We start from the raw sequence: 20693 nt of genomic DNA, 5'->3' as shown, positions 1-20693 counted from the left end.
CATGCTGGTTTGATGCAGTTTTTAAAACCAAAATTAGAAGTGAATTAAAAAAAATGAGAAGCAAAATCTTTTTCTTTAGGCTGTGTTCACACGTTGCTTTTTTTCCTGAAGGCAAAACCAGCCCTCTTCGCAGTAAAGAAGCTGAGTTTTGCTGTGGACTCTTTGTATCATTTCCTACAGTACATGTTTAATAGTTAGTTTAAGGCGGGCTTTGCACACTATGACATCGCAGGTGCGATGTCGGTGGGGTCAAATCGAAAGTAACGCACTTCCGGCGTCGCAGTCGATATCGTAGTGTGCAAATCCTTTTTGATACGATTAACGAGCGCAAAAGCGTCGTTATCGTATCATCGGTGTGGGGTCCGACATTTTCATAATGCCGGTGCAGCGACAGGTACGATGTTTCTCGTTCCTGCGGCCGCACACATCGCTGTGTATGAAGTCGCAGGAGCGAGAAACATCTCCTACCTGTGTCCCGGCTGCAATGCGGAAGGACGGAGGTGGGCAGGATGTTTACGTCCTGCTCATCTCCGCCCCTCCGCTGCTGTTGGCCGCCTGCCGTGTGACGTCGCTGTGACGCCGCACAACCCGCCCCCTTAGGAAGGAGGCAGGTCGCCGGCCAGAGCGACGTCGCGGGGCAGGTGAGTGCATGTGAAGCGAACATTATCGCTACGCCAGCAATCACAAGATATCATTGCTGCGACAGGGGCGGGGACTATCGCGCTCGACATCGCAGCATCGGCTTGCGATGTCGCAGCGTGCAAAGTACCCCTTAGTCACCAAAAATGCATGGTTGCATTTTTTACTGTGTTTTTGCATTTTTATATTGCTTTGTATGGTACAAATAGACTGCAAAATGCTGAAAGAATTGCCATGGTGCAGATTTCAGAAAACGCAGCAGTTTTCCCCAATTCAGTCAGTAAAAAAAAAAACACTACAAAAACGCAACGTGTGAACATAGTCTAACTATTCAAACATAACGTTGACTTTAAACACAGCATTAACACAGCACATGACACTAAAGGGGGCTTTACGCGCTACGATCGTCGGGGTCACGTTGTTAGTGACGCACATCCGGCGTCATTAATGATATCGCAGCGTGTGACACTTACCAGCGACCTTAAACGACCTCAAAAATGGTGAAAGTTGTTCACCATGGAGAGGTCGTCCCAAAACCAAAAATCGGTAATGGTTAATTATCGATGTTGTTCGTCGCTCCTGCAGCAGCACACATCGCTGTGTGTGACACCACAGGAGCGAGGAACATCTCCTTACCTGCCGCCGGCCGCAATGCGAAAGGAGGTGGGCGGGACATTACGTCCCGCTCATCTCCGCCCCTCCGCTTTGATTGGCCGGCCGCTTAGTGACGTCGCGGTGATGTCGCTGTGATGCCGAACGTCCCTCCCCCTTGAGGCTCCTTTTGCAAGAATTACTGCATCAATGTGACGTGGCATGGAGGCGATCAGCCTGTGGCACTGCTGAGGTGTTATGGAAGCCCAGGTTACTTTGATAGCAGCCTTCAGCTCGTCTGCATTTTTGAGTCTGGTGTCTCATCTTATAATATATATATGCGTTTCCCTTTTTGTATTGAAATAAATTAACTTTTTGAGGATATTCTAATTTATTGAGATACACCTGTATATGTTTTTGCAGCCGTGTGAAAGGGACTTAGACACATATTAAAGGAAATTAATGATTAAAAAACAAATCATTATTATTTTTGTGACGAAAAGGGGTGTGGTAGGAAGCGGAAGCTACAGCCCCCCTATCCACCACCCTGCCGACAGACAGAGCATGTGAAGCGCTCTCTAGCGCCCCTCTTATAGTCAGGCCAATTATGGAATTGCCCGACAATAAACAAGGAGGCCACTATTCTACTATGCCGATGATTGGAGGGTTCCCGGTGAGAGTAAAGGCTACTTTACACGCTGCGATATCGGTACCGATATCGCTAGCGTGGGTACCCGCCCCCATCTGTTGTGCGACACGGGCAAATCGCTGCCCGTGCTGCACAACATCGCCCAGACATGTCACACATACTTACTTGCCCGGCGACGTCGCTGTGACCGGCGAACCGCCTCCTTTCTAAGAGGGCGGTTCGTTCAGCGTCACAGCGACGTCACAGCTGCGTCACTGAACCGCCGCCCAATAGAAGCGGAGGGGCGGAGATGAGCGGGGCGAACATCCCGCCCACCTCCTTCCTTCCGCATAGCGGCCGGGAGGCAGGTAAGGAGAGGTTCCTCGTTCCTGCGGTGTCACACGGAGCGATGTGTGCTGCTGCAGGAACGAGGAACAACCTCGTTACTGCTGCAGTAACGATTTTTGAGAATGGACCCCCATGTCACCGATGAGCGATTTTGCAAGTTTTTGCAACGATGCAAAATCGCTCATAGGTGTCACACGCAACGGCATCGCTAATGCGGCTGGATGTGCGTCACCAATTCTGTGACCCCAACGAGTTTGCATTAGCGATGTCGTAGCGTGTAAAGCCCCCTTAAGGTATATATTCCCCTGACCTCAGCGGACGGAATATACATAAACCTCCCCAAATCTCACTGGTTGCCCCACAATGATCCTTGGCATAAACTCGCTGCCACCAACCGATTACGGTAACTATTGCGCCGAGCACAAAGACGTGGAGTTCAGGATCGAGATAACAGAACAGCCCAAGATTAATTATATATTTTAATCAGCCTAAAGCACATTATAAACTACAATATATACAATATGGAATCTACAGAATATTTACATAGGTCAGAGAACATCTACAAATAAGGCATGGTTATAAACAGAGGCAGAACATGCAGTTACCTTATGCGTCTGGCCACAGGGGGGCGCCGTTCGACCGGGGTTCCAGGGACTCTCTCACATGTGTTCTCGGACACAAGACCCCCGAGCAAAGACAGGCTAAAAAGGTGTGAACTGGGTTTATCAAACTGGCTAAATCCAGGTCCCCTCCTACCTTAGTGACCTCACAGGGGAGGATTGCCCCACCCCTGGCTGGAGTTTAAAATAATATCCCAAAGTGATTATTGGCCATAACTTGCCTGGGAATGTCGTAGGCGGACACCAATGCTCTCATTTTTACAGTTAGGATTTTACCTTCAAAATGATAGGACACATGGGTAGTTTGCTGGTCCCCCACTGGCCCATATCAAGTTTGGGATACCTCCAAAGGTCCCACACCTATATAAAATAGGTGCTGGAATCATCAGCCTGCCCCGATGCCATATTTCTGTCTGACATATTTATAGGAAGCACGGCTCACGAGATATTACACACTTATTCCCGGTGCCTGTCTGTGTGGGGACTTCAGGATGCCTGTTAATTAATCTGTGACTTCTTCCACAGCATCCCAGAGGGGGGGTCTTCCTTCTCTTTTGTGTTCTCAAGGCCTGAACAGGACACCTAATTTCCATATCAGAGGGGATTACCTTTTGCTCAAGCCACTGCTAAACAGACAATTTCCTCAGGTTCATTAGCATACTGATTGAAGCTTGACAGGATGGCGGCTATAGGAATATGGCTTATAGCTCAGAATATATCCCTATGTCCTCACAATTTTGTACCATACGTCATTTAGCGTTTGTCTTTGTCTTATTCTGCAGCTGATTTCAATGGAGAAAAGTGCTATTTAGAAAATTATGTTCATGCTATACAGTTTTACAAAAGAGCAGTTCTAGGAACATTTTCGAAAACTACTTCTTGAATTCACTGCTATCAAAAAGAGAGAACACAACATATATGAAAACTCAAGTCCCATCTCACAGCATGCAGTCTCTGATAACAAAGGCAGACAGAAATGATTGATTTCTCTTCATCCTATTGTTTATTTATTGTTTTAGGTAAGATAAAAAATATGGTGACTGCAAAGGCTTTGGAGTATTTTAGGGAAAGAGAACCTGGAGAGTATGAAGTGAGGAAGAGGTTACTGTTCCCTAATAAAAAAATATATAAGAAATATTTTTGCTGGCCCAATTAAACAGGCGAACAAATTCTGATAATCAAGCGTCACACTTGATCTAGTAGGTGGAGTTGTACTACGAGCATGTTTGACCTCAGAAATAACAAGATACATCAGCCTTACTAAAATAATCTTTAATGTGGGAACTGCTTACCTGTCAACAACAAATCTGAGAAGATGCTCCTTAAACATCCAGCTCCATTTCCTTATGATCACAAGCATGCTCATTTTAAAAGGTTTCAAATCCAGCCTGAACCAGCTTTCAAAGACCATGGTATCTTCGGAAGAAAACATCTGAGTATAAAGGTTTTCATAGATGTCAATCTAGAATAAAAAGAAAAGCATTTCTAAATTATTGTATTTGCATAACGGGCAGAGGAATTAGATGCCGATGTCATCTGGCTTCTTACCTGCTCTTTAAACTGATCTATGGAGGGTGGATTTTCGGGAACTCCATCATCAACATGGGCCTCAATTTCTTCCGATGTTAACACATGACCATATAAAAGAAACTGTCTCATGAACTCCGACCTGTCATCTGTCCACAGGTAAGAATAGGAATCATACGTGCTTCTGAAATCTAAGACCTTGCTAATAACAATTGTAATCTTCTCCATAATTCCTTGTCGGATTTCTGAAAGCTCACTCATTTCATCTAGGTCATTCTGTGACACATAAGAAGAGACCAGAATATCAACATGGATAACATTTTATTACCAAAGCTTTCTTTTATCCATGCGGAACAAGAGGTATGTGAGATAAGTTGGTGATGATCATGGAGGCAGTCTTTTCTTAAAAATGTCCTGATGGCAAACTCATTGAAGAATGTTAGGAAAGGATTCCTCAAATCTGATATAATTGCTTGGAGGAAACAGGCTGATTATGGCCAGGTAACAAGCGCCGTTTCACACTATACAAGTCGATTGGCGTTCATTGCTTGTGTACATAGACCATCTTGATTGTTAATAGGATCTTTTTGTCCGCAAATAGTATCAAGCTACCAGCACTATTTACACATGGTGAACTGCTTCTGATAACGCTGATTTGTATACTGACAAAAACAATCCAATTACCTCAAGAAGCCGTGTTTTGCTCACTGTCAGGTGATCACCATGATGTTTACATTTGCCGATAATCAGGAATTGTTCCCCAATTGTCAAATACTCCTGAAAGGGGTTCTCCGGAAATATAAAAACAAAGTGAAATAACTAAAAGAAATGTACCGTATTTTTCACTTTATAAGACGCACCTGATTATAAGACGCACCCCCAAATTTGGTGAAGGAAAAGAGAATTATTTTTTTTTAATGTTAAATTGGGTCCATCTTATAATGCCAGTGTCCGTCTAACAAATCATATAGGGTATATGTCCCTCATAGCCCCCCATCCTAAAATTAGCCCCCTTAATCTGGATATGGTCCTTTTATATTGAATATAGCCCCCTTGTGATGGCACACATTCCCCTGTGCTGCCTATGGCCCCCTATGGATTGCACACGTTCCCTGTGCTGCCTATGGCCCCCTATAGATTGCATATGTTCCCCTGTGCTGCCTATGGCCCCCTATGGATTGCATACGTTCCCCTGTGCTGCCTATAGCCCCCTATGGATTGAACACGTTACCCTGTGCTGCCTATGGCCCCCTAAGGATTGCATACGTTCCCCTGTGCTGCCTATGGCCCCCTATGGATTGCATACGTTCCCCTGTGCTGCCTATGGCCCCCTATGGATTGCATACGTTTCCCTGTGCTGCCTATGGCCCCCTATGGATTGCACAAGTCCCCCTGTGTTAGATATCACCCCCATGCTGCTACCCATAGTAAAATAAAAAACTCCTTACCTCCTCCAGCGCTGATCTCCCTCCTGTCTCCCTCCGTGCTTCTGTTCCTCCACCCCCTGGTTCTTGGTGCCGGTCATGTGATCGGCACAGCAGAGTGAGATCTCTGCGTGCCTGATCACAGTGGAAGCAGGGACACCAGGGAGAAACACTGGAGGGGGTAAGTAAAGCTTTTTTATTTTAGAATGAGCAGCAGCATGGGGGCCATATCTAACACGGGGGGGCATGTGCCATCACAGGGGGGCGCAGGGACATATAATATGCACCTCTCCCCCAGCTCGTCACTGCGGTGCGGTTTCAGCACCATGGAGATGGACAGCGGCTGTGCATATTATGAGCAGGAGCAGTAGATCAAAGGCTGCAGCCCGCAGCGTTCACCTGCACTCCAGAGCTACCCCCACCTCCCCAGGACCCTGCAGTGTATATATATTATATATATATATATACACACACACCCCCGTACATTCGGCTTATAAGATACACCCCCTACTTTCCCTTACTTTTCCTTATAAAGCAAAAAATACGGTAATTACGAATAAATTCCTAAATACATTTGATAAGGAAATCATATTTGTTTTGCCTAGTGAGGTAGTCACTACTGAATTAAAATGGCTGCGGCCTGGTTACCCTGCCAGTGAGCATGTGCAGTAGGAAGCTCTGCACTCCTGGACAACCAGGGCACTCAAGGCCCCTGGACAACCAGGGGAGGAGGGCACTCGCTGTTGTCGGTTCGGCGGCCCTCGGGCCGAGTTCCGAGGACTGCATTGCTTGGGTCGGCAGCTGCACTTTCCTGGATGACGGCCCTTTAATCCACACTGGCTCTGGAGCCAGCCCCGGTTAATACCTCTATAGACAAAACGATTTTGATTTGCTAATTAAATGTATTAAAGAATTTATTTATAATAACATTTCCTTTTAGCTATTTTTTTCCCTATTCCCTGAGAATCCCTTTAAGGGTGCGTGATAATTGTATAGGATACACACAGGGTATTATTACTACAGAGGCACTAAAAGTCACTATTATTATGAGGAACATAAGGGGCACCATAACAATGCAAAGCAACAATGGGAGCAGCAAACTCTGCAGATGCAGGTCGTGACTGTGAGAAGTGGTCATGGAAGTCTGAGCTGAATGTATAGGGTAAAGGAAAGTAAATGACACCAATCAATGCAAATATTGCTGATTTTTACTACCCAACAATAATCAGGAATACCATACTGGTAGGGTAGTGTGCCTCAGCCTATCAAAGCTTAGCTACTTAACATGTTCTGTTTTTTTTGTTTTTTTTTTTTTAAGTCCCAAGCAATGCCCCTGTGAACCAAAAAAACATATCTTATCATTTGATCTTCTTACAGTTTCTGAGATTTCCCCAGGACTGATGGGCAATTACCTGGTAATTGTCTTCACCAAAATGTTTTGCAATTCTCTTCACTTGTCCTGATATTTTAAAAATGTCACCAATAAGTTCTTCCATGAGGTCATAGAGACCATCCCCATCTTCTTTCTGTAAGGAGGGCTTAAACACAATTTCCTGACCACTAAGAAACATTTGCGCCTCAAATAAAGGAGCTGGCTTTAATCGATCATCTGTGTTGTCTACAAAGAACTCCAAAGAATGAAAAATAGTATTATACAGTCCATCTGTCACAATGTCGTCCATGTACTCCATATAGATTTTCCACGCATCTACATCTGGAACAGCCTTGAGGAGTCTCAGGTTTTCCTGGGGAAAAACGATTGGACATAAGTGTATAAAATATGGTAGATTTAACTATGTTATGAAATGTAAAAGAAGATGATGGAATTTAAGAGTCAAGTGAATGCATTTTACTCCTCTCCGACAGTTTTACCTGTAATTATTATACTCTATACAAGCAGAATCTTGGCGTTTCCAGAAACCCCATCTTTACAGCAGTTGTAGCCACAGTTTTTAATATGAAGCTAAAAGTTGCCTCCACTAGGGTGACTTTAGGACTGCATTAAATTCTGTGGTATTGTGAATTTCACTGCATGAACAGTATACAGTAAGGTGTCAGCATCATCCTCTTTGCGATGTTTATATGTCACTGATGGTCCGCAAAAAGAAAAAAATGGAGATATGTTTGACTTTGGTTCACTATGTGGACCAAACTCAAACATTTTAATTAATAGACTTTCATGTGTAGGGATTAGTTTCTCCAACTTGCATAGAAGGAAATGGAGAGAGTAGTTATGACTTCTCCATTTATTTTCCCAACTGGATGCAGCAGCCACCTCATCAGAGTTAAAGAGGTGGTTCACTACTAATTTTTCCAAACCAGATCAATATAATGTTGATAAACAAGGCTTCTCTCAAATACCTTGTGTTGCCAATAGTGCCTGTGAGCGGCGCTATTGCGGTCCGCTCATTCCCTGCTCGTGAAGGGCTTCGTGACCTGGCATCACCACGGCCGGCGCTAGTCTATGTGAGTCATTGGGCTGTGGGTGGAGTTTCACCGTGTCACAGCCCAGCATCGCTCCTGCCTGCGGCGCTCTGCAGCAAAGGAGAGAACATGGAGATGCTGTGCTGTAACACTAGGCTGTGATGAGCGGTGAAAGGCCCCCCACCCCACAGCCCAGTCACTCAGGACGACTGGGGCCGGCCTTTGTGATGTCATTTCAACTGGAAGTTCACGTGACATAATCGGACATCAGAGGTCACGGAACCCGGGGGATGTCATGAGAAGGGGATGAGCGGCCCACAAAAGCGCCACTAACAGGCACTATTTGCAACACAAGGTATTTGAAAGAAGCCTTGTTTCTCAACATTATATCGATATGGTTTGGAAAAATAAGTAGTGAACCAACTCTTTAATGTGGGTTGGAAGGCACCCATTTTGGAAATAGGTGCTTGTTGTAGGAACACATCTTTTAAACATTTATGGCATATCATCTTAATATCTGATGAATGCATGCTATTGGAAGGCCTCTTTAAAGCTTTGTCCACATCTAGATTTTTGCTTCTGCTGAAGGTATATACTGAGAGTATTCCCTGCAGTATACATCCTACAAAAGCCAATTACATAGGCCGCTATAAAATGTATATAGAGCCATCAAACATTTTGGCCCAGAAAACTGGCATGAAACTGTTGCAAATGTCATAACATTTTTGCAGAAAGAAGGGAATTTTGTTTACTTACCGTAAATTCCTTTTCTTCTAGCTCCAATTGGGAGACCCAGACAATTGGGTGTATAGCTTCTGCCTCCGGAGGCCACACAAAGTATTACACTTAAAAGTGTAAAGCCCCTCCCCTTCTGCCTATACACCCCCCGTGCATCACGGGCTCCTCAGTTTTGGTGCAAAAGCAAGAAGGAGTAAAGTTATAAATTGGTTTAAAGTAAATTCAATCCGAAGGAATTTCGGAGAACTGAAACCATTCAACATGAACAACATGTGTACACAAAGAACAACAGCCCGAAGGGAACAGGGGCGGGTGCTGGGTCTCCCAATTGGAGCTAGAAGAAAAGGAATTTACGGTAAGTAAACAAAATTCCCTTCTTCTTTTTCGCTCCATTGGGAGACCCAGACAATTGGGACGTCCAAAAGCAGTCCCTGGGTGGGTAAAATAATACCTCGTAATAGAGCCGTACCACGGCCTTTTCCTACAGGTGGGCAACCGCCGCCTGAAGGACTTGCCTACCTAGGCTGGCATCCGCCGAAGCATAGGTATGCACCTGATAGTGTTTCGTGAAAGTGTGCAGGCTCGACCAGGTAGCCGCCTGACACACCTGCTGAGCCGTAGCCTGGTGCCGCAAAGCCCAGGACGCACCCACGGCTCTGGTAGAATGGGCTTTCAGCCCAGAGGGAACCGGAAGCCCAGAAGATCGATAAGCTTCGAGAATTGGTTCCTTGATCCACCGAGCCAGGGTTGATTTCGAAGCCTGTGACCCTTTACGCTGGCCAGCGACAAGGACAAAGAGTGCATCCGAACGGCGCAGGGGCACCGTACGACAAATGTAGAGTCTGAGTGCTCTCACCAGATCTAACAAGTGCAGATCCTTTTCACACTGGTGAACTGGATGAGGACAAAAAGAGGGTAAGGAGATAACCTGATTGAGATGAAAGGGGGATACCACCTTAGGTAGAAATTCCGGAACCGGACGCAGAACCACCTTGTCCTGGTGAAACACCAGGAAAGGGGCTTTGCATGACAGCGCTGCTAGCTCAGACACTCTCCGAAGTGATGTGACTGCTACTAGGAAAACCACTTTCTGTGAAAGGCGTGAAAGAGAAATATCCTTCATTGGCTCGAAAGGTGGTTTCTGAAGAGCCATCAGTACCCTGTTCAGATCCCAGGGTTCTAACGGCCGCTTGTAAGGAGGGACTATGTGACAAACCCCCTGCAGGAACGTGCGCACCTGTGGAAGTCTGGCCAGGCGCTTCTGAAAAAACACAGAGAGCGCTGAGACTTGTCCCTTAAGAGAGCCGAGCGACAACCCTTTTTCCAATCCTGATTGAAGGAAGGAAAGAAAAGTGGGCAAGGCAAATGGCCAGGGAGAACAACCCTGATCAGAGCACCAAGATAGGAATATCCTCCACGTCCTGTGGTAGATCTTGGCGGACGTTGGTTTCCTAGCCTGTCTCATAGTGGCAATGACCTCTTGAGATAACCCTGAAGACGCTAGGATCCAGGACTCAATGGCCACACAGTCAGGTTGAGGGCCGCAGAATTCAGATGGAAAAACGGCCCTTGAGACAGCAAGTCTGGTCGGTCTGGTAGTGGCCACGGTTGACCCACCGTGAGATGCCACAGATCTGGGTACCACGACCTCCTAGGCCAGTCTGGAGCGACGAGGATGGCGCGGCGACAGTCGGACCTGATCTTGCGTAACACTCTGGGCAACAGTGCCAGAGGAGGAAACACATAAGGGAGCTGAAACTGCGACCAATCCTGAACTAAGGCGTCTGCCGCCAGAGCTTTGTGATCTTGAGACCGTGCCATGAATGTTGGGACCTTGTTGTTGTGCCGTGACGCCATTAGGTCGACGTCCGGCATCCCCCAGCGGCAACAGATCTCCTGAAACACGTCCGGGTGAAGGGACCATTCCCCTGCGTCCATGCCCTGGCGACTGAGAAAGTCTGCTTCCCAGTTTTCTACGCCCGGGATGTGAACTGCGGATATGGTGGAGGCCGTGGCTTCCACCCACATAAGAATCCGCCGGACTTCCTGGAAGGCTTGCCGACTGCGTGTTCCCCCTTGGTGGTTGATGTATGCCACCGCTGTGGAGTTGTCCGACTGAATTCGGATTTGCTGGCCTTCCAGCCACGGCTGGAACGCCTTTAGGGCAAGATACACTGCCCTTATCTCCAGAACGTTGATCTGAAGGGAGGACTCTGTCGGAGTCCAGGTTCCCTGAGCCCTGTGGTGGAGAAAAACCGCTCCCCACCCTGACAGGCTCGCGTCCGTCGTGACCACAGCCCATGATGGGGGAAGAAAGGATTTCCCCCCCGACAGAGAAGTGGGGAGAAGCCACCACTGAAGGGAAGCCTTGGCTGCCCGTGAAAGGGAGACTTTCCTGTCGAGGGACGTCGACTTCCTGTCCCATTTTCGGAGAATGTCCCATTGAAGAGGACGCAGATGAAACTGCGCAAAAGGAACTGCCTCCATTGCTGCTACCATCTTCCCTAGGAAGTGCATGAGGCGCCTCAGAGGGTGCGACTGGCCTTGAAGGAGAGATCGCACCCCTGTCTGTAGTGAACGCTGTTTGTCCAGCGGAAGCTTCACTATCGCTGGCAGAGTATGAAACTCCATGCCAAGATATGTCAGAGACTGGGCCGGTGTCAGATTTGACTTTGGAAAATTGATGATCCACCCGAAACTCTGGAGAGTCTCCAGAGCAATGTTCAGGCTGTGTTGGCATGCCACTTGAGTGGGTGCCTTGACAAGCAGATCGTCTAAGTAAGGGATCACCGAGTGTCCCTGAGAGTGTAGGACTGCTACCACTGCTGCCATGACCTTGGTGAAGACCCGTGGGGCTGTCGCCAGGCCGAAAGGTAGTGCCACGAACTGAAGATGTTCGTCTCCTATGGCGAAACGCAGGAAGCGCTGATGCTCTGGTGCAATTGGTACGTGGAGATAAGCATCTTTGATGTCGATTGATGCTAGGAAATCTCCTTGGGACATTGAGGCGATGACGGAGCGGAGCGATTCCATCCGGAACCGCCTGGTTTTTACGTGTTTGTTGAGCAGTTTTAGGTCCAGAACAGGACGGAAGGATCCGTCCTTTTTCGGTACCACGAACAAGTTGGAGTAAAAACCGTGACCCTGTTGCTGAAGAGGCACAGGGATCACCACCCCTTCCGCCTTCAGAGTGCACACCGCCTGAAGAAGAGCATCGGCTCTCTCGGGGGGCGGGGATGTTCTGAAAAAACGAGTCGGAGGACGAGAGCTGAGCTCTATCCTGTAACCGTGGGATAGAATGTCTCTCACCCATCGGTCTTTTACCTGTGGCAGCCAGGCGTCGCAAAAGCGGGAAAGCCTGCCACCGACCGAGGATGCGGTGTGAGGAGGCCGAAAGTCATGAGGAGGCCGCCTTGGGGGCGGTTCCTCCGGCGGTCTTTTTAGGACGTGACTTAGACCGCCATGCATTGGAGTTCCTCTGATCCTTTTGAGGCCTTTTGGACGAGGAGAACTGAGACCTTACCGCGGGCCGAAAGGACCGAAACCTCGATTGTACCTTCCGTGGTTGAGGTCTGTTTGGTTTGGACTGGGGTAAGGAAGAGTCCTTTCCCTTGGATTGTTTAATGATTTCATCCAATCGTTCACCAAACAGGCGGTCGCCAGAAAATGGCAAACCGGTTAAGAACTTTTTGGAAGCGGAGTCTGCCTTCCATTCACGTAACCACATGGCCCTGCGGACTGCCACCGAATTGGCGGATGCTACCGCTGTACGGCTCGTAGAGTCCAGGACCGCATTAATGGTGTAGGACGCAAACGCCGACGCCTGAGAGGTTAAGGACACCACTTGCGGAGCAGATGTACGTGTGACTGCATTAATCTGCGCATGACAAGCTGAGATAGCTTGGAGTGCCCATACGGCTGCGAATGCTGGAGCAAAAGACGCGCCGATAGCTTCATAGATGGATTTCAACCAGAGCTCCATCTGTCTGTCAGTGGCATCTTTGAGTGAAGCCCCATCTTCCACTGCAACTATGGATCTAGCCGCCAGTCTGGAGACAGGAGGATCCACCTTAGGACACTGAGCCCAGCCCTTGACAACGTCAGGGGGGAAGGGATAACGTGTATCCTTAAGGCGCTTGGAAAAACGCTTATCTGGACAAGCTCGGTGTTTCTGGACTGCCTCTCTGAAGTCAGAGTGATCCAGAAACATACTCAATGGACGCTTGGGAGACCTGAAACGGAATTTCTCCTGCTGAGAAGCTGACTCCTCAATTGTAGGAGCTGCTGGAGAAATATCCAACACCTGATTGATGGTTGCTATAAGGTTATTCACTATGGCGTCACCATCAGGTGTATCCAGGTTAAGCGCGGTCTCAGGATCAGAATCCTGATCTGCTACCTCCTCTTCATCATCCAGAGAGTCTTCCTGCTGAGACCCTGAGCAGTGTGATGAAGTCGAGGGAATTTCCCAGCGACCCCGCTTAGGCGGCCTGGGACTGCGGTCCATGTCAGAGACCTCACCCTGGGACCCATGGGTCACCCCAGGAGCACTCTGCAGCTCCAATGGAGGGGGGCCTGGGGTCAATGATTGAACAGTGCCCGGGGCCTGAGTCACCGGTCTGGACTGTAAGGCTTCTAGTATCCTAGCAGACCATTTATCCATAGTCTCAGACAGTTTGTCAGCAAACACTGCAAACTCCGTCCCTGTCACCTGGACAGTGGTAGCAGGTGGTTCCACCTGGGCCACCAGTAGCAGAGGCTCCGGCTGTGTAAGTGCCACAGGGGCCGAGCATTGCACACAATGAGGGTCCGTGGAACCTGCCGGTAGTATAGCCGCACATGAGGTACAGGTTGCAAAGTAAGCCTGTGCTTTGGCACCCTTGCTATTTGCAGACGACATGCTGTTGTCTCCTCTGAGTACAATCCAGGAGGGTATATAGCCAAAAATCAACAGTGCGACAGTACAGTGTAAATGTATAGCATATAAGCATATATATATATGTACACTTCTGCACTCAGTGGGGCCAGCACCTCAGGTGCTGCTTACCGACCGCTCAAAGCGGTTGTGTGATCACCAGAATCCCTGCATGGGCCTCCCAGAGCCTGTTGTCTCTCCTCTCCAGCGTTAGAAGTGCTGACAGGAATGGCTGCCGGCGTTCTGTGGAGAGGAGGGGGCCGTGGGCGTGCCCTAGAAAGTGCGGGAATCTGGAGCCCCAGTGTGCTGTATGAGGGGGGAGGAGGATACAAAGTATGCTCCAACCCTCAGCACTAACGTCCTGTGCAGCGTCCCGCCCTTCCCCTGACTGGCAGGCCTGGGGGCGGGAATATGCGATACTAGGCCGCAAAAGCCGGGGACTAAAGTAATAAGCGCGGCCGGCATATAAGCGCGGTCGGCGCGGTAGTCCCCGGCGCACAAACACACCCAGCGGTGCTGAAGTGTATATGGCCACCAGCACTCCATGCGCGGTTCCCACGGGGACACAGAGTACCTCACAGCGCGGCCGGCGCGGAAGTCCCCGGCGCACTAACACACCCAGCAGTGCTGCAGTGTGTGTGGCATCAGCGCTCTATGCGCGGTCCCCACGGGGACACAGAGTACCTCACAGTAGCAGGGCCTTGTCCCTGTCGATACTCGGCTCCTGTCAGCAGATTCCCCAGGGGCTGCGGAGGGAGCACGGTCTCATGTGCCTGGAGACCGATTAGGATCCCACTTCACCCAGAGCCCATTAAGGGATGGGGAAGGAAAACAGCATGTGGGCTCCAGCCTCTGTACCCGCAATGGGTACCTCAACCTTAACAACACCGCCGACAAGAGTGGGGTGAGAAGGGAGCATGCTGGGGGCCCTGTTATGGGCCCTCTTTTCTTCCATCCGACATAGTCAGCAGCTGCTGCTGACTAAGATGTGGAGCTATGCGTGGATGTCAGCCTCCTTCGCACAAAGCATAAAAACTGAGGAGCCCGTGATGCACGGGGGGTGTATAGGCAGAAGGGGAGGGGCTTTACACTTTTAAGTGTAATACTTTGTGTGGCCTCCGGAGGCAGAAGCTATACACCCAATTGTCTGGGTCTCCCAATGGAGCGACAAAGAAACATAGTATATGTAGTATACTGTACATTCTATGTTATATCCCACTATGTAGGAAAGTAAAAAAAAAATACAGTGGGTATAAAAAGTATACACATCCCTGTTAAAATGCCAGTTTTTTTCATATAAACAAATCATACCAAGAAGAATGATTTCAGGCAGGAGGGGCAGAAAAGCAGAAGAAGACACTACCGTTAAGTCCCTCTCCGATGCACACAAGACGTCATTAGATGAAAACTTTAGAGGATAATTATTTAACAGTCATAGATCAGATTTCTTCACTGGATATATCTGTTTAATCATCATCACAGTGTCATTATGGCCACGGCTTTACTTCATAGTGCTAAACTGCTGACAGGTTCTCTTTAAAGAGGTTTTCCCAAGAACAAAGTTAATTTTAAAGTTGATTTTAATCAATAAATAAATCTTATATTACTAATAATAATAATAATAATAATAATAATTTCCACAATATGATGTGTTTAAATAAAATATTCCTGTGCTGAGTTAATTTTATATATGTATCCCTGCTATGTACTGTGTAATAGCTGTGTCTGACTGTACAGGGACATGGTCTGATCATACAACATCTCCTGTTTATTTTAATTCATTGTAAGCAAAAAGAAAACAAAAAACTCTAAAATACTTTTAGCCTGCTTTGATTGTATTGATATGTTTAGCATATGCACTGGGAAGGAGTTTTTTAATTTTTTAAGCTTTTACATTTAGTTGCAAAATAAGAACAGACCCTAATTATATAGCAATGCAGAGGATCTGGAGTTTATGTCACATTAAAGCGGGCTTTACACGCTACGATATCGTTAATGTTTTATCGTCGGGGTCACATCGTTAGTGACGCACATCCGGCGACATTAACGGTATCGCAGCGTGTGACACTTACCAGCGACCTTAAACGTCCTCCAAAGTGGTGAAAATCGTTCACCATGGAGAGGTCGTCCTAAAACCAAAAATTGTTAATGGTTGTTTATAGATGTTGTTCCTCGTTCCTGCGGCAGCACACATTGCTGTGTGTGACACTGCAGGAGCGAGGAACTCCACCTTACCTGCGTCCCGCCTGCAATGAGGAAGGAAGGAGGTGGGCGGGATGTTCGTCCCACTCATCTTCGCCCCTCCGCTTTGATTGGCCGGCCGCTTAGTGACGTCGCGGTGACGCCGAACGCACCTCCCCTTGAGAAAGGGATTGTTCGGAAGTCACAGCGACGCCGCCGACCAGGTAAGTGCGTGTGACGCTGCCGTAGCGATAATGTTCGCTGAGGCAGCGATCACACAATATCGCATGCACGACTGGGGCGGGTGCTTTTGCGTACGATATCGCCTCATATATATTTTTTTGGACAGGATACAGCCAGGCCCCTTTCTGTTGGGCCTTGCACTGTAGAGTGTCTGTCTGTGCATGATACACAGTGGGGTACGGCTTGGCAGCCCGCCTGATCTAATAGTATGGGCGTCACCTAATAGGCTGCGAGTTTGTGACGGTGTTATCTGCATATGTGAACAGCGCTCTATGCAAGCCACTAGTGTGCAGTTTTATCATCTAGCAATCGCCCTACTCCATTTCATGGAGGTGTGTGTGTGATTTGCTTCTCCTGCACCTGTGATGCTTCCACTTTAGTGGGGGTTTAGCTGTATCCTGCTAGAGTACTAGTTTTTGGCCAGGGCGATGTACACACTGCAGCCCATCTTGCTGTAAGTAATACTTAATTTTTGGAGGATATTTTTCTCTTTTTGTTGCTATGTTTATATCGCTAGCAATTGCTAAAAATATTGTAGTGTGTAAAGCTCGCTTTAGAGCATAAACTGCTGAACACATAGAATTGATCATCACAGAATTTTGGACCTAACAGAATATAAAAAAAATATGTTAAAAGTAAGACACTGAATTTAAAGATAGATTGATCTCGATACCATTGTGTATTAGATGAAGCAGTATAGTTAATTTCTTGTCTTACATATATAACTTCAACATCTTAAAAGGGAACCTGTCACCAGATTTGGTGACTATAAGGTGCGGCCACCACCAGTGAGCTCTTATATATATAACATTCCAGAATACTGTTTATAAGAGCCCAGGCCGCTCTGTGGAATGTAAAAACCCTTTTATAATACTCACCTAGGGGGACGGTCAGGTACGATGGGTGTCGGTGCTCACTGGTCCGGCGCCTCCTTTCTGCTGCGATGGCTGTCCTACCTTCTTCATAGGCCCGTGTGGATGACGCATCCTACATCATCCACCTAGGTTGGCATTGCAGTCCTGCACAGGCGCACTTTGATCTGCCTTGCTGAGGGCAAATCAAAGTATTGTAGTGCACATGCATGGGCGGTCATTGACTTTTCCTCGCGCCTGTGCATTACAGTACTGATCTGTTCTCAGCAGGGAAGATCAAAGTGCGTAGGATGTGTCATGCACACTGGGCTAGGAAGAAGGAGGACAGTGATCACCGCAGAGAGGAGGCGCCAGCCAGAGAACAGCGACACCCATCGGACTGGTCCGCCCCGCAGATGAGTATAATGAAAGTGATTTTTATGTTCTACAGAGCGGCCTGGGCTCGAATGTTGTACATAAGAGCTCACTGGTGGTGGCTACAGCTTATAAAAGAGCCAAATCTGGTGACAGGTTCTCTTTAAAAACATTGAAAATATGTTCTCATGTTGGGTAATGTTGATTATTCTAATAAACAGGTGGTTTTACTCAAATTAAATCAAATAAGAAAAAATATGATCGAACCTCAGCAAGACTGCGCAGTTTGCCACCATCTTCTTGGATGGATTTATACTTTTTACTTAATCTTTCATTTTTTTCTTCCAAATTAATGAGGGATTCTTTTTTGTTGTCTTTTCGTGAAAACAATGCGTGTTCAGCCCATGAATTCATAACCTGTTGCATTGTTGTTATGTTGTCTTTCGATTTCTGTAATCTCCGCTCCAAGTCATAGACAACAGCCTTCACTTTAACAATATAGTCCCAGCAGTCTGCGCTGTTCCATGTGTAACGCTCTTCTGCATCTCGTAGCTGTTCATCAATAGCTGCCATGTCATCCTTAATCAAGGGGTATTCAACTTCTAGCACGGTCTTCTTCACTGTATTGTACCAATGTACCACAAGTTCCAGGCTGCCAATATACTAATATAAAAATAAGAAAAAAAAATGTTAAAAATGGTAAAAGTTATATTTTCGTTATAGAATCATGAAAACCAGTGACTTGTACATCTTCATCCATACAAACTCATCCCTTCTATCTATAGGGACACATTACATCTTCTGATCATTAATGCAACATTGAACAATGCAATTTACACCCAGTAGATTAACCACTGGACATGAATCCTTCCAGCAGATGAGGGTGGGCATTTGTTAACTAAAATACACATATTTTAGGCTAAAAATATTTTTTGCAATTAGGCTGGGTGCAAAATGTTTCCCTGCACATTGCTGGCTGTGGAATGAATAATCTGAAATACCATCAGTGTGCTATTGACAAGGGGGAGCTTGTAACTTTTATCTGTCTTTTGCTGAGCTCCTCTCAATTGATCTATGACTAGAGACGAGCGAATTCAAACAGCAAAGTTCGGTGTTCGTACCAAACATAGACTTTAAAAAAAATCCATGTTCGAGTTCAGAGTTTGGGTGCTTTACGTATGGACAAACATTTGATTAAGCAGCGCTGTACTCAGCTACGCTCGGTGCTCGGACCAGTGTGAGTTGCTTGCAGTGTTTGAATGTCTGGCACTAGGTGTAAAATCGGCGTTATCAGATATAGTGTATACAACAAAAAATGTTTTATTATTCCTCCCCCGGAAGAATTCTGTTTACGTCTGACTATATATGGGTGGAGACCTGAACTGCCCAATTAATGACTTCCATAGGGGGTTCAGGTCAAATCCAGGTCCCGAAGTGAACTTTATCTAAAGTCCACATGAACCGGCAGAACCCGAACGTCAACAGTTCATCTCTATTTATGGCCACATCAAAGTTCAGCCGAAGTATCTTGGGCATAAATCACCATAGAAGAGTCCGGTAAAAGACAAAAGATAATGTTACAAATTGTCCATCAAACTAGTTCACTGACAGATTCATAAATAAATCATTCTGAAGCCAACAATGTGCAGGAAAACAGTCTTAACCCCTTCATGACCGCAGACGTAACGGAACATCCTATATAATGAAGGGGTGATCACCTCCGGCTGCTGCGGTGAGCCGGTGGTGATCCCTACACAAGTCTGCTGATTTGAACAGCAGACACGCGTGGCTGTCAGGTTAGGGTGGATCCGTGATCCACCCGTGCCTGTTAACCCCTTAAATCACGCTGTCAAAATGTGACAGTGCAATTAAAATGCCCGCCGCAGGGAACGTACCTTTCCCCGCCGCCATTGGAGGCCCCATGATGCGATCACAGGAAGCCGATGGTTGCCATGGTAGCACAGGGTCATGTCGCTATCATGACATAGTTCCTGTTACAGCCGACAGAGCTGTAACAGTAACGCAGCATTTCTGCTGATCAGAGTTGTGCAGCTCTAATCTACAGAAATGAATGAGCGATCAGACTGCTGATCCTTATAGTCCTCCTTTAGAGGGACTAGTAAAATAAAATAAAGTAAAAAAAAGTTTTACAAAATAAAAAAACAAAAAACAAAACCTAAAAGTTCAAATCACCTAATTGAATTTTAAAGGGTTACAAAAATAAAAAATATACACATATTTGGTATTGCCAAGTTTAAAAATGCCCAATCAAAACATAAAATCAATTAACCTGATCAGTAAAAGGTGTAGAGGCAAAAAAATTCAAATGCCAAAATTAAGTTTTTTGGTCGCTTCAAATTTTCAAACGTAGCATCTGCGCAAAAATAGTACCATTAAAAATGTGAGCTCAAGACGCTTTTTGAGTCTCGAGCTGACATTTTTAATGCTACTATTTTTGGTACTATTTTAACTCATCACTGAGCCCCATATCGCAAAAATGAGAATGCTACATGTCACGGAATATGGGGCAAACAGTGCAAACATTTTTTGGACAAACATCTGAATGTTTAACCCCTTAGATAAAAGTAAACCTATACTTGTTTGGTATCCACAAACTCATACTGACCTGAGGCATCACACTGACATATCAGTTGTACCATACAGTGAACAGTGAATAAAATACCCCAAAAACAATTGTGCAATTGCACTTTTTTTGCAAATTTTTTTACACTTGGAATTTTTTTGCCATTTTCCAGTAAACTATATGGCAAAACTCATGATTTCATTTAAAAGTAAAACTCATCCTACAAAAAGACAAGCCTTCATATGGCAAAATTGACGGAAAAAAAAAGTTACGGCTCTCGGAAGAAAGGGAGCAAAAAAATGAAAGGGTGAAGGGGTTAAAAGCCAAAATGTACATTTTTAATAAAGCTCAATTGCAAAAAATACATATTCTGATCAATATACATGCAATTAATTAAAAAAAACAACTGCCCCCAAAGATTCCATATCCTTTAAAAATTAAATTGTTCCTAGTTGTCAAATTATCCTACTGCTATGTGTTCAATTATTCTTCATTTTAAAAAGAGTTTTTCCTATCCTGGACATTTCTAGCATGTCCTCTGAATATGCTATAAATGTGTGACAGATGCAGTCACCAGCTCTGGGATGACCAATAAATATAAAACA

The 20693-nt window shown here is 46.3% G+C and overlaps 1 protein-coding gene across 1 annotated transcript in view; it reads right to left on the bottom strand.

Moving 5' to 3' along the window:
* DNAH11 (dynein axonemal heavy chain 11) overlaps positions 1 to 20693 on the bottom strand; it is a 498772-nt gene that overhangs the window by 377995 nt on the left and 100084 nt on the right. Inside the window, exons 14-17 of the mRNA XM_075315388.1 lie at positions 17772 to 18167; positions 7190 to 7522; positions 4375 to 4629; positions 4119 to 4288 (exon numbers count right to left, since the gene is read on the bottom strand). Coding sequence (XP_075171503.1) covers positions 4119 to 4288; positions 4375 to 4629; positions 7190 to 7522; positions 17772 to 18167 — 1154 coding nt within the window. The remainder of the gene's footprint in view (positions 1 to 4118; positions 4289 to 4374; positions 4630 to 7189; positions 7523 to 17771; positions 18168 to 20693) is intronic.

The sequence above is a fragment of the Anomaloglossus baeobatrachus genome, chromosome 6 (genome assembly GCF_048569485.1).
Source record: "Anomaloglossus baeobatrachus isolate aAnoBae1 chromosome 6, aAnoBae1.hap1, whole genome shotgun sequence".
Taxonomy (NCBI): Eukaryota; Metazoa; Chordata; class Amphibia; order Anura; family Aromobatidae; genus Anomaloglossus; species Anomaloglossus baeobatrachus.
This window is presented reverse-complemented; position numbering and strand designations above follow the sequence as displayed.